Raw genomic sequence first — 13311 nt, 5'->3', positions numbered from 1 at the left:
ATATCTTCAGTCTGAAGCCAGTACCCCATACACCCACCCCCACTTCTAAGGCCTTATGACATTAAATTAACAAACATACAGCAATATGGGGTTGGGTGGATGTTTATGGATGGTGTTGTTTTTTCTTTCTTCCGTTTTTTTCCAAGTAAAAATTTGAGTTTTATTTTTTATATAGAACACATTATTTCTTTAAATAGCAATCTTAATGTTAGTTTGAATAACGTTTCTTTTTTTTTCTTTTTTTATTTTTTATTATTATAAGTGACTCATCAATTCCCCACCCCAAACGATTTCATAATTTGTGCCATGTTGTTGCTGTTGATTTCAGCATCGTGTTAAATGCTTGTTGTGATTTCTGCTTACAAAATACCTCAGCTAAGAATGCCGACTTCACCGCAGTATACTCCATTTATTTAAAAAAAAAAAAAAAAATCCCAACAAATCCTTTAATAAAATTAAAATTTACGGTCTTTTTAAAATCCAGCTAACTTATTAAATGTCACCTCACAGTCTTACAAATTTATATCTAAAATTATCTAACAAATATGATTACTGTAAACTAAGTTTATTCAGTGTACATTTAACTGCAATTTGTATAATTTAAATACTGCATGTTCATTTCCGGCGATCGCGATCTGTATGCGTGCTCTCGACCATGGGTACGAAACTAACAAAGACACAGGAATAAACAAAAACTGCAGTTAGGTATTCATTGATGCGAATAACTATTGTTTTTCTACACGTTTACATCAAGATTTACTTTTGCGTAATCGTATTGTTTAATGTCCGCAACGATGTCTCTTGACACGCAGGTGTCGGCTGACTCTGAAGCGTCACGTATATTTGCACCGAGAGCTGTCCTCAATTCAGCCAACGAACGTTCTTCCTAACGTTCGTGAACTATTTGATTGATGTTCGTCGTGTCCATTTAGTTTAACGTGAAGCGCACAAACCAGTCTAACGAACGTTTTGTTTTCGCTCGGTCTGGCTGAACTCAGACCTTGAGATGGCCTACATGTCGTTTGGCCCTGAACTGGCATGTGTATTAAAATTGACACGCATTGTCGGTCTGTTTTTATTACTTTGGTTCAAAGATTTTACAAAGTAAAAATAACAAGTTACAGATCTTCCAGACATGGCTTTCATACATGTTGAATGCATGCCGTTAAAATTAATAACCATGATTATTAAAATAAGAAAACATTATAAAGTCTACGCTGTATTCTGCATGACACTGTTTCTCGTTACCGGTCGCGAGTCGCTATTACGCTAATTGAATATTTGGTAGTATTATTATGTTTGAGGTGTCGGATAGATTATGTAACCCTTTGTTCACATCAGAAGACAGAAAATGGCTTAGCCAAAATTTTAGCCACTTGCAAATTTTATTAGCCATTTTTTGTAAAAATTAGCCAATGGCTAATTTGGCTACCGACAGCGCGAGCCCTGGGCACTTTTGTCACGAAGGACCTCGTAGACATTACCACTATTGATGATTTGGAACTTGAATTTGTGTGATGATCATTAAGTGCCTTTTTTGTGCAAATAATGAATTTTTTTCTAAATAATGAACATTTTCAGCAGTACCTTTCACGGCATGCGGGCGGTGGACACAAATCTATAACTTTCATTCTGATGGCCTTGCATGTTGCTGCAGAAAGTTGACGTACATTTTTGATAATTCAATATTGAATCTTAGGAATAGGAGTTCGACCCATACCCCTCTATATCAAAGGATCTAAAGACTAACCCTATACCCAAAAATACCCTAACCATTGAATTGGGGGTATGGGTCAGAGTCATACCCAATATAAATAGGCACTGTTGACACAGTCTAAATGTGATGAGAATGATGGCGATGTTTTGCTGTACTGATGGAATGCCTTTTAAAGAACTATCTTAAAAAAAAAAAAAATTAAGTTGGCCCTAACACACTATAAAAATGTATTGTAGATCTATCTATAACCATTGCAGATTTAATGTCTACATGTATTCAAAATAGTCTATGTTGCAATGATATCTTTTAAAGTATGTATGCTAACAACCAAACAGGTTGTATTCAAATATGTCATCAGGCATCATGCACGGTAACAGTCATAAAGTGAAGTCGGTGTGTGAAATAAGCACTTACCTGTTTGTCCTGACAAGTGATAATCTGCTGGGACAAGCAAAATGTACCTTAGTGGTTGTCAAGTGGACAAGTAAAAATGTATAATGCTGTTTCATTTTGAACAATAAAAAACATTGTCGTTACTTTTGAATAAAACTAACAACTTATTTCAACAAGTAAAAATATTGATGGACAAGTAGATGTACTTGTCCGATGGACTAGTGAAAAATTTCTGCTAATTTCTATTACTGTAAGTCACTTCTCTGTCAAACTTTTGAGAGGGCAAAGTTTTTAACTTGAATTTTTAATCTAAAAATAAAATATGCAATAACAGAAAAGAGGTTATAGTAACCTTCATTGTCTTACAAGTTTTTCTTCTGTTTTGATTTAATTACTACTCTATACAGAGTATTGTCCTAGTAAATTAATATACCAGTGTCAAGCTGAGATTACTCGGAGACAATTAAATACATTCCACAGTCACAATTTCTTCATTGATACACAGTAGAAATGTACTGAATGCGTAGTAGTATCCATGAAGGTGTGAAGATTGTTTGTTTGATGCACCTTGTTGTTGTAATATTTTAATAAAAGTTACAGTGGTCGCTTAACACAGGCATTTTAACAACTTGGGATCTAGTTTTAAGTGACCGCTTCAGTGTTCTCGCTGGGTAAAAATTAAAGGAGGGTGGCCACGCAGCACCACACCCTTTAAAAAACCCACCAAAAAGCATATATCATTAGCCGACTTTGTGGAAAGACATACTCCTTATTTTGCCTCTCAGTATTTGGTACAAAAAAGTTGATACGAAATACAAGTCAGCTTTTAATTGAACCGAAGATGTAGGTCTGACATTCACTGGCAGTTCCGGTTTTGATGAACCGATCAAAGTTTTAATATTATTATTTTAATAAAGATTTCAAGATATATAAAAAACAATAAAGATGTTTGTAAAGTGATCCCATAATGTGGGATTAAAAAAAAAAATCCAACTTCATTGACTGAATTGATTGCTTTGATATTGCCAGCTGATAAGAAGTAGAAGTTTTTGTAAAGGCAGTGTATATATTATTTTGCACCCAAGATAAATGATTTTAATGATAAAGTTCCGTTGTTTTTATAAGCGGTGATACCCCCCCCCACCCCCCCCAATTAAAAGTTTATAATATTTTATAAAGAATTGCTGAATAAATAGAATGACAGAAAGTAAAAATCATTAGTTACAAGCAGTTATATCTGCAATTGAGGACACAATATCAGATGATAGTTAGTGGAAACAAAAGACAGAATGACCGTTCTGATCACTGACAAATTTGGTGCCAAATAAGTGATTTTTCAGTCAGAGATTATCAAATCTATAAAAAATATAATGTTTTCATTGCTCAAATAAAATATAACTTTTATTGTGTGTATCAAACATACAAATGGATATAGGTAAGGACAAAATAGAGGCTGTTATTGTTAAAATACTGTTAAATTATGTTACGGTAACTGTCTTAAGTTTTTCATCAGTTGCGATTTCGTACACACAACGCGGCTTGTTTCCTTTAATGTGCAGTGTGCAGACTGATCATTGGGTTTTTTATGTGAGGGAAAAAAGTGTGCATTTGGAAATAGCGGAGATAGGTGCTGTAAAATATAGTAGGGTGTGGAAAAATAAAGAGGGGCGCAGAAAAATAAAGGAGGGCGGCAGAACGTGAAAGGAGGGCGGCAGAACGTGAAAGGAGGGCAGCAATAGCCAGGCAGTCCGCCCCGCTTAAATGGAACAGCAAGAACACTGCCGTTTATTACGTGTGCGTTTAATAATATTAAAAATCTTTTGGTATGGTAAACGTGGCCGCTTATAGCAGAAGACCACTGATTACAGATTGTCGCTAAGACAGGTTTGCTTGTATTATCCAAAGAAACACTGTAATGAACTAGTGGCAGTGTGTGGCACTGGCAGTCTCCCTGTGCGCTCTCTAATATAAATTTCACTAGGGTACAATACATTTGTGTATTAGTCGGTAATTAACAAATTGAAATTGTTTAAATTAAGATTATTACTTAATGAACTAGATTAGTGAAAGAGGGTACAAAGAGTAAAATGACGTACTCTAAAATCTTAGAAATTAATGAATACATTTTTATAAAAAAATTGATTGAGTTTAATAAGAAACTGCTGTTTAAATTTTGTCAATGTACATAAAATGAAGTGTCCAATTACAAAAGACTTCAAACCCATAACTACTTTATGGGGCTCTTATGATTTGTTTTGTTTTTATTACATACCTTAAAAGGTTTTTTAACAGAAGGCCTGTTTAAACATCAAAGTAAAATTAGCAATGGTAAATATATGAATGAATCAATATAACAAAAATTCTAAAGTTAAATTAAAACATAGTGACTGCATTCATTTACACATACATGTATTTTACTATAAATTTAGCTCAATATTAAAATTTCGATTTAACTCAATTTCTCATAATCTGGTTTATAGTTGCATTTATGGATGTGAAAACATGCATGAGAATTTGTTTTTGAATTTTTTAAATTTAATTATTTCTTTATTTTTTGGGGTGTTTTTGAAAAACAACAACCATGCATTAAGGTTCTTGAACATATATGGATGCAATTGTCATTGATATTAAATAAGTTTATTGTGGGCAAAAACATTTAATTCCTCAGAATCAATGTTCATCTTGTCAACACAATTTTAATTTTTTAATTTTTTTTAATATTTACATCTTCGTTCATCCATGTAATGTACATGTATGCACTAATTTGTAAATTCTATTAGAAGTAGTTTCTTGTTTCAGGCCACAAGTTACCAATGGCCAGAAAGTGAATTCCAGTGTGCAGTGCAGGTTTTACAACAGCATGGACTTGGCCATATTATTGAAGAATGGTTCCTAGAAAACATTCAGCAGGACTTACGACACAGGGTGGCTCCACAGTTCTGGAGTTCTTTTGATGACAAAAAGTTGAAGACTGATGAAGAAAAACTCAAATCTTGTGAAAAAAACGAACACTTGAAATCTGGTGACAGGTTATATGAAGCTGTTGACTATCTGCACAGTGTTACAATGCAGACAATTCCTTGCATTGACAGACTGGAAGCATTAAGATTACAGGAAGAGTCCTACGGTCCTCCTGTATCCTCTAAAAGAATATTAAATATAATTATTACATATTACAAAGCAATCATATTTTTTACTGTTCCTCATTGTTTCCTGGCGTGTGTTGAACGATTCTACAGTGAAGCTTTCAGAGTGTTTCAACACAGCAGCTCTGAAGATCCTGGTGAGAAGTAAAACCTTTCTGATTACTGTAAATACTAGTATACTAATTACTAGGTATTGCGTCATGAAAGTATTGCGAGTGGTCATTAATGGCCAAAATTGCATGCAGAAAGTATTGCGACCGTAACTGACAAGTTATTTTAATACAGAAAACACAAGCACTTTATTTTAGCTGTGAGCTAATACTATGTGATGTTTTAATTAATTAGGAAATTGGTGTTCAGTGTTAAATTTAAAGAGAGATCAACAGTTTGCTGAGGATGAAGTTAGTAACTTATTGTCGGAAGTAACGTTTGGTATATTTGGCAGACGTGTATCTGATATTGCTGTATGTTATTTCTTTGCAACGATAATCATGCTATTGCATAAAGCAAGTACTGCACTCGGTCGTGGCTCGCAGTTTTTGCTGTAGTTTGTTGCTTGCAAACATTTCTAGATTTACAGTTATTATTATTAAATGTTACTGTTATCACACAACAAAATGTTCTGTGACTAATTTTAGACATTGCAAAATTGCATGAATGTTTAAATTAATTTTTTAATCATTCGCATAAGTCCTGTTTATGTCACCCATTTTATGTTCATTTTTTTTATTTAGGACATCGTTTCATGGTCATAATGAGTTACTCAAAACTTAGTTACACAGAATTCTTAAATTCCTGAAGTTAAATATAGTACAGGTTATTGGTAAAATATGCACTAGGAAAAAGAAAACTGGACATTTGTATTAAATATACTATTTCATATGTACACTGGATATGAACCAACTGAATCAGTGTGTACAATGAGAATTAAATGTCATGTTACGAGATGACTGGAATTGAGAAAAGTATTATCACAGTTACCAATAATCTATTTTCTCCAGTGCTTTCTTATTTACTGGTATATATTTAAGGACATTGGTCACATAACATTTATTAAAAAGATGTGGGGTTTTTTTTGTGTACTTGTCACATCCATGTCTACTCTTGACAATTTTTTCAGATGGAGAAGAAGATTCACCAACATGCAATGGTTGTGGAGAGGATACAGATAACTGCAAGTGTTCAACTATTATGGAGAAATTTCATAATGTCAACCGAAAACTGTGAGTTTGATCATAATATAACAAGATGTCAAGGGTTTTTTTAATAATGAATTTCTGTTTCAGTAGTGTGACAGCTTAAAGCTGCAGTCTTGCCTCACCATCTTATAACATAATTTTTCAATGCGAAATACAAATACCACAATAAAAAAATTCTTGTCTTTTCAGTGTGATTGTATACAGTTAGTTGCCCTGATATGAAACCATGTCCTCTACCTTCTTTTAAAGCCCGATGGTAAAGCACATGCTTGATGTACTCTTTTGTTTTAGCAAACGCTAGTTGATTGAATAAAAAGAAAATAACGTTCTCGTTTATACTTGTAAGCACTAAATACTCCATACTTTCTTTTACAGTATGTAATGCAGACAACCTCTTGGTATATTTTTGTACAAAATTATTAACAAGTAAATGCATTTCAGTTTTAAATCGTTAATTCAAATTATAAAGGGTCACGGACATTCCCAAAAGTAGCCAAATGTTTGGTTTGAACTAGCCGATTGGTCAAACAAATGATGGTGTCCTGACGGTGTTCGACCCAATGAGATTCTACTGTATATGGACAACATGTCCTCTGTACTAGGAAGATATAAATGTGTGTGTTATGGCATTTATTTAGGGCTGTTGTAAAATTAATCACTTGGGATGGAGCAGGAGTCTTGCATGGTATGTCAGCCATATCTTTTTCCCAATGCATACATAGTTTAAATATAATTTATTTTATGGATGGTGGCTATGTAAAATGGTCTCATTACATGCCTCTTCCACATTTGCTGGGGCGGGACGTAGCCCAGTGGTAAAGCGTTTGCTTCATGCACGGTCAGTCTAGGATCGATTCCCGTCTGTGGATCCATTGGGCTATTTCTCGTTGCAGCCAGTGCTCCACAACTGGTGTAACAAATGCTGTGGTATGTACTATCGTGTCTGTGGGATGGTGCATATAAAAGATGCTAATCAAAAAGAGTAGCCCATGAAGTGGCGACAGCAGGTTTCCTCTCTCAATATCTGTGTGGTCCTTAACCATATGTCCGACGCGATATAACCATTAATAAAATGTGTTGAGTGCATCATTAAATAAAACATTTCCTTCCTTCCTTCCTTCCTCCACATTTGATTAATTCTGGACCAGGCCCCATGCTTATAAAACATTTAGCATCAAGACTTAATAGAGTAAGACACTCCATACAAATTATGTGCATGTTATGTCAGTAGAGATTTGATGTTAGTTTCTTTAAGTTTTATAACCACAGGCCTGTATTTCGTGTGTGTTGTTTTTCAAGTTCGTGAGATTTGTTTCAGAGACGAGATTGGCGTGTTGGAGAGAATATCTGGAACAGCTGTCACATCAATTGTGCATCACCAGATTGAGCAGAATATTGAAAGCACCTGCAAAGGAAACTTTGAACACTCGTACATTGAAGCTCTTGAAAAGGCGAGTAGTGAACTTGTATCATTTTAATGCATGGGAATTGTAATTTTATACATGAAGAATGTTGTCTGTCCAACACGACCCGCTACAACCACACTATCAGATCTAACCACTAATTTAAACTGTCATTATTTTACAAGGTACAGAAATAAACTGTCCAGTTGTGCTTGTTTTAAATGCATTAAGTCCATAACATGTGCTATGCTGTTGTCTGTTATATATGGGAGATCATAATACTTACATGTATATACTAAATTATCTTCATCAAAAACTTTTTGTTTTGGTTTAACTACCCCAAATCTAAGTGTTAAACAAATATTATATTCCGGTCCATTAAGAATTTCATTATTAATAGCAAATGTTTTGAGATTGGTTAACCATTAACCCTTTTGCCCCAACCCCCTTTTTGTTCTCTCAGATTTGGAACATCAAACACTGCATAACAATTTTGCCATTTTAAGTTAGTATTTTCAAATTATTGTTTGATGATTTCCCTACAATATTAAAATGTACAATAATAATTATAGTATTTTAAAATGCTGAAAGGGGCCCTAATGTAGCCTTGTGTCTGTTGGCCAATAATAAATCTATTATACAGAATGAATGAATGAATTAATGTTTAACGTTATTCCAAAAAACACATCAGCTATTGGGTGTCAAACAAAAGTAAGTATATAAAAAATATGATTATTTACATAAAATCTATTGTAAAGTGTTCTCACTATCCTTTTTAAGGTGAGTGTTCCTTCCCACTGTTGTGTTTCTCTCTCCTTCTATTACCTTTGGCCACCCTCCTTTCCCCTCCCCAATCACACGGACATTTTGAATGCAAACTCACTTTCATCTATGGTGAAAAAATATCTACTTATAGCTAAACAAAACTTTAACAGAACTTGATGGCCTAGATAGGGATGAGCGGAAAATGTCACTAAATTATCTGTTTAACTTTTGTACTTGCAGAAACCCACAGTTGATTTCCAAACAAAATATCAATCATTACATAAATTTATTTTACCAGTTTAAATTAAAATTCACCAACTGTTTTTAAAATTCACCACTGGTAAAGTTTGTGTGTGACAGCTAGCCCTGAACACTGACATGTAGTAATGTTTCTTGCTGTGCTGTAATATTCTATTAAATAAGTGTTGTTGATTGATTACAGTGGCTAGATACTAAAGTTCTCGGATGGTTAAACATTGTCTATGCAAGCAGCCGGTCATCATCAGGTCCAGAGAGTATATCAGCATTTAGAGATCGTCTGTTGCACTTCTTGTACGAAACGTACGCCAAGACACTGATTGACCAGCTGTTTAACATTATTATTGAGTTTCCCGAGTCGGAGCCTGCAATCGCTGATCTCAATATATGTCTGGAAAAGACTGACTTCCGTACTCATCTTGTGACGTCACTGAGGGCAGCTCTTGAAAGCAGACTGCTACATCCTGGTAAATATGTTTTACATCTGTCACCTATAAATATATGTGTAAGATTATTTGGAAATATGTTGCTGTACTAATATATGTAAAGAATAATTAAATTTCATTGTTATGGAAATCTGAATATTTGGAGTTTTTCAGTATTTGACCTCGTATTGTTTACATTTCTAGCAACATAACAGGAACAGGGGTTAAAATATTGCTGTCTTGACCCGTTTTTGCCGGTGAACATCGCTACGGGCTGTGAGATTGTTTTGCCTGTCATCCCGTTGCACCAGCGATTATTTTACATTTATATTCACACATTAGTTTATGTCAATCATGTTTGGTCCGCCAGGTTTTAATTAGGCCAACAGAATCTGTAGTTTTGCAGACTGAATATCTCTGAATGTTAGCCAAAATGTTGCCTTAAATCAACCCCTGAGGAACCAAATGTGTTTTAAAAGTATATAGGATTTGTATAATGATGTTTGAATTTGATGGCTATTTGAACTGAATCAACATACATTGTATACTCAATAAAATGAATTAAGAGCCAATGGACTTCTGGTAAGTCTTTCCTATTGTCAAATTATTTGAGTAAATTCAGGCATCGAAATAAGTCGAGAACGGTCGTTCAGGTTACCCCGCGGGAGGTTACCACATGTAAGAAAAGTAGAGAACGGTAGTTTCGTTTCCGAACGTAAACCAGACAATGCATTCCGGACTTCTGCGTTTCATTTTCTTGTAAGGAATTGCATCTATGTTCGCGCACAATCCGCGTTTAAGCGGTGCCCACTAGATAAATTTACTTCAGGATTTCGTTTCTCGTACCGATGTTCGCACGCACCGATACAATTTCAGAATGTCCATGTTAAAAGTAGCAGTAACAGGAATTCAATTCTAACTTTCATATAGTTGTGGTAACCTATAGGTTACCAGGCTATATTTTGTGGTAACCTGTAAATGGGTTACCAGACATAATGCTTATTTCGATGCCTGTAAATTATTATTACAGATGGCTTCTAAATGTCATTGTTTCTGTAAAATCTGACACGTGATATATGCAAAAATCTTGCACACAGTGGGGTTTGTGCATTTATGAAAAGTGCCAAAATGTGCAATCAGCTAGGATTCATTACACATTGGTTTCGTAACAATGCTTGTCATTTTGTTCACACTAAATTGTTTGTTTAAATTAGGACGTTTGAGAACATGCCACAATGTCTACACCTTAAAACAGACAAATATGTATTGGGTTTTTTTACCATATATAAAGAAAAATGCTGAAAATATCTACTGTCCCATAAGTAATTGTGTTGAGTGGACTTTAATTTATGCTAAATAATTTTCCAGAAGAAACAGGTTAGTAAAGTTTGAGCTTCGATGACCATATATGTCTCATAAGTGCTTTTATCCCGCAATCACTGTATATATTGGTAAGATATGATGACTAGATAAATCTCTATATTTTCAGTCACTGACCAAAAATATAGGTCACGTGACATAAGGCCGACTCAAGTATTTCAAAGTAGATTTTCAATAAACATACTCTAAATCATTTGTTGAAATACAGTAAATACAAATAACTTTTAGTTTTGCGATAACAATACATAACTTATATATTTATTTATGAATTAAGAGTTTAGAAATGTTTTTTTAATGTGACAGAATGTAGCTAGCTTCTTACAAATAATGACGTCATGTATCTTGTATGACGTCATACGGCAAAAGCCTTGCTAGGTTGACAATACTCAATTTGCGTACACAAAACTGGAATAAATAATGATTTTCCAAATATTCCTGTAGGATTGCGAGTTAAAAGAAATAACTTGTTACTGTCTTAAGATATCAGCTTTATCCTGCTCAGGTCGAATGGCGAATGCAGCTCGGCAGAGCCTTGCTGCATTCACCATTCTAACTTTCACAGGATAAAGCCGATATCTTAAGACAGTAACCAGTTATTCCCTATATATACTGTAACATGTATGTGATTTGAATACCTGTAGCCATTAGTATTTAGATATAATTTCTAGTTTTGTTACTGTTCATTGTTACAAAATTAAAATAAAATCTTGTCCATGGTGTGTATGATGTTTTTTCATTAGAAAAAGGGGGCAGGATTTAGTTGATACAGCGCTCGCCTGAGGTGCTAATGTAGGATTGAACCACCTTATTGGACTCATTCTTTGACTAGTTTTTTTCCCCCATCCTAACCAGTGCAACACAACTGGTTTATTAAAGACTGAGGTATGTGCTGTCCTGTCTGTAGGAAAGAGCATTTAAAAGATCCCTAGCTGCTAATGGGAAAATGTAGCAGGTTTCCTCTTAAGTACAAAATTGCCAAATGTTTGACATCCAATAGCCAATGATTAATAAATCAATAGCTCTTGTGAACAAACTTTAACTTTTTATTAGAAAAAATAAATTTACCTTACTCGGACATTCACATTTACTCTGGCATGTTATTAAAATGTGTGTTGCTACCCAATTTATATATTGTACAACTATTGCTCCTCTTTTCTTTTCTTTTTTCAATTTTCCACTGCATTATTTGGCTATGCAACTTTCAGTTAATTTCCTATGTCACTTTTATTAGTTAATTATTAATTACTGACCAAATAAACTGCTTTTACACATTAACCACAAAACTGCCGTTCATAAATACTAGACCATTCAATTTTCTATGTCACTTTTCTTAATTTATTTTTATAACCTGTCATATAATTGTATTGTGGTGTCTGTCCGTCTATAAACTTTTCATTACCAAAGCATATCTTTCTTAACAATTCATAAAGGATTATCAAATCTTGCATGAGTGTGTGTCGCATGCCATAACTAGGTCACCACATCCTACTTTTCACATATTACTGCACATATCTTTCTTATCAAGTCATATCTAGGATCATCAAATCTTGCATGAGTGTGTGTCGCATGCCATAACTAGGTCACCACATCCTACTTTTCACATATTACTGCACATATCTTTCTTATCAAGTCATATCTAGGATCATCAAACCTTGCATGAGTGTGTGTCGCATGCCATAACTAGGTCACCACATCCTACTTTTCACATATTACTGCACATATCTTTCTTATCAAGTCATATCTAGGATCATCAAACCTTGCATGCAAGTACAACTTGGGATTGTGGTGTGTCGCATACCAATACTAGGTCACCACAACCTACTTTCCATGCATTGCTGCATTTTAAAAGAAATCCTTCTCCAGGGCATACATGTATTTTCGTTATCAAGTCATATAGGATCATCAAAGCTTGCATACAAGTACAACTAGGGATGCCGGTGTGTTGCATACTATAACTAGGCCACCATGACCTACATTTGCTGGGTGTATCATGTACCTCACTGGTACTTTTGTTTAATTTTTGGTAATACTGACAAATTAAACTCCTCTCATAAACTTTAACCACAACACTGCTGTGGTGACTATTTTTCCTCTGCATATTTTTTGCTGTGGCCATTTTCTTTAATGCCAGGGTGGCTAGTGTACAATGCTTCTCTTTGTGTTTTTAGGTGTGAATACTGCAGATATTTTGACAGCTTACATCTCTGCCATCCGATCTTTGAGAGCTCTCGATCCTGCTGGAGTGATTCTTGAACTTGTTTGTGAACCAGTTAGGAAGTATTTACGGTAATACTCGTTGTTTGTGAACCAGTTAGAAAGTATTTACGGTAATACTCGTTGTTTGTGAACCAGTTAGGAAGTATTTACGGTAATACTCGTTGTTTGTGAACCAGTTAGGGAGTATTTACGGTAATACTCGTTGTTTGTGAACCAGTTAGGAAGTATTTACGGTAATACTCGTTGTTTGTGAACCAGTTAGGAAGTATTTACAGTAATTAATACTCGTTGTTTGTGAACCAGTTAGGAAGTATTTACAGTAATTAATACTCGTTGTTTGTGAACCAGTTAGGAAGTATTTACGGTAATTAATACTCGTTGTTTGTAAACCAGTTAGGAAGTATTTAC

At 34.4% G+C, this 13311-nt stretch overlaps 1 protein-coding gene across 2 annotated transcripts in view; it reads left to right on the top strand.

Moving 5' to 3' along the window:
* The window catches only part of LOC121383357 (anaphase-promoting complex subunit 2-like), a 35534-nt gene that overhangs the window by 1796 nt on the left and 20427 nt on the right, over positions 1-13311 (top strand). For both annotated transcript variants that reach the window (XM_041513339.1, XM_041513338.1), the window contains exons 2-6: positions 4910-5393; positions 6377-6479; positions 7774-7906; positions 9066-9348; positions 12855-12972. In XM_041513339.1, coding sequence (XP_041369273.1) covers positions 4910-5393; positions 6377-6479; positions 7774-7906; positions 9066-9348; positions 12855-12972 — 1121 coding nt within the window. The remainder of the gene's footprint in view (positions 1-4909; positions 5394-6376; positions 6480-7773; positions 7907-9065; positions 9349-12854; positions 12973-13311) is intronic.

The sequence above is a fragment of the Gigantopelta aegis genome, chromosome 10 (genome assembly GCF_016097555.1).
Source record: "Gigantopelta aegis isolate Gae_Host chromosome 10, Gae_host_genome, whole genome shotgun sequence".
Lineage (NCBI taxonomy): Eukaryota > Metazoa > Mollusca > Gastropoda > Neomphalida > Peltospiridae > Gigantopelta > Gigantopelta aegis.
The sequence above is the reverse complement of the archived record's forward strand: the minus strand, read 5'-3'. Positions and strand labels throughout refer to the sequence as shown.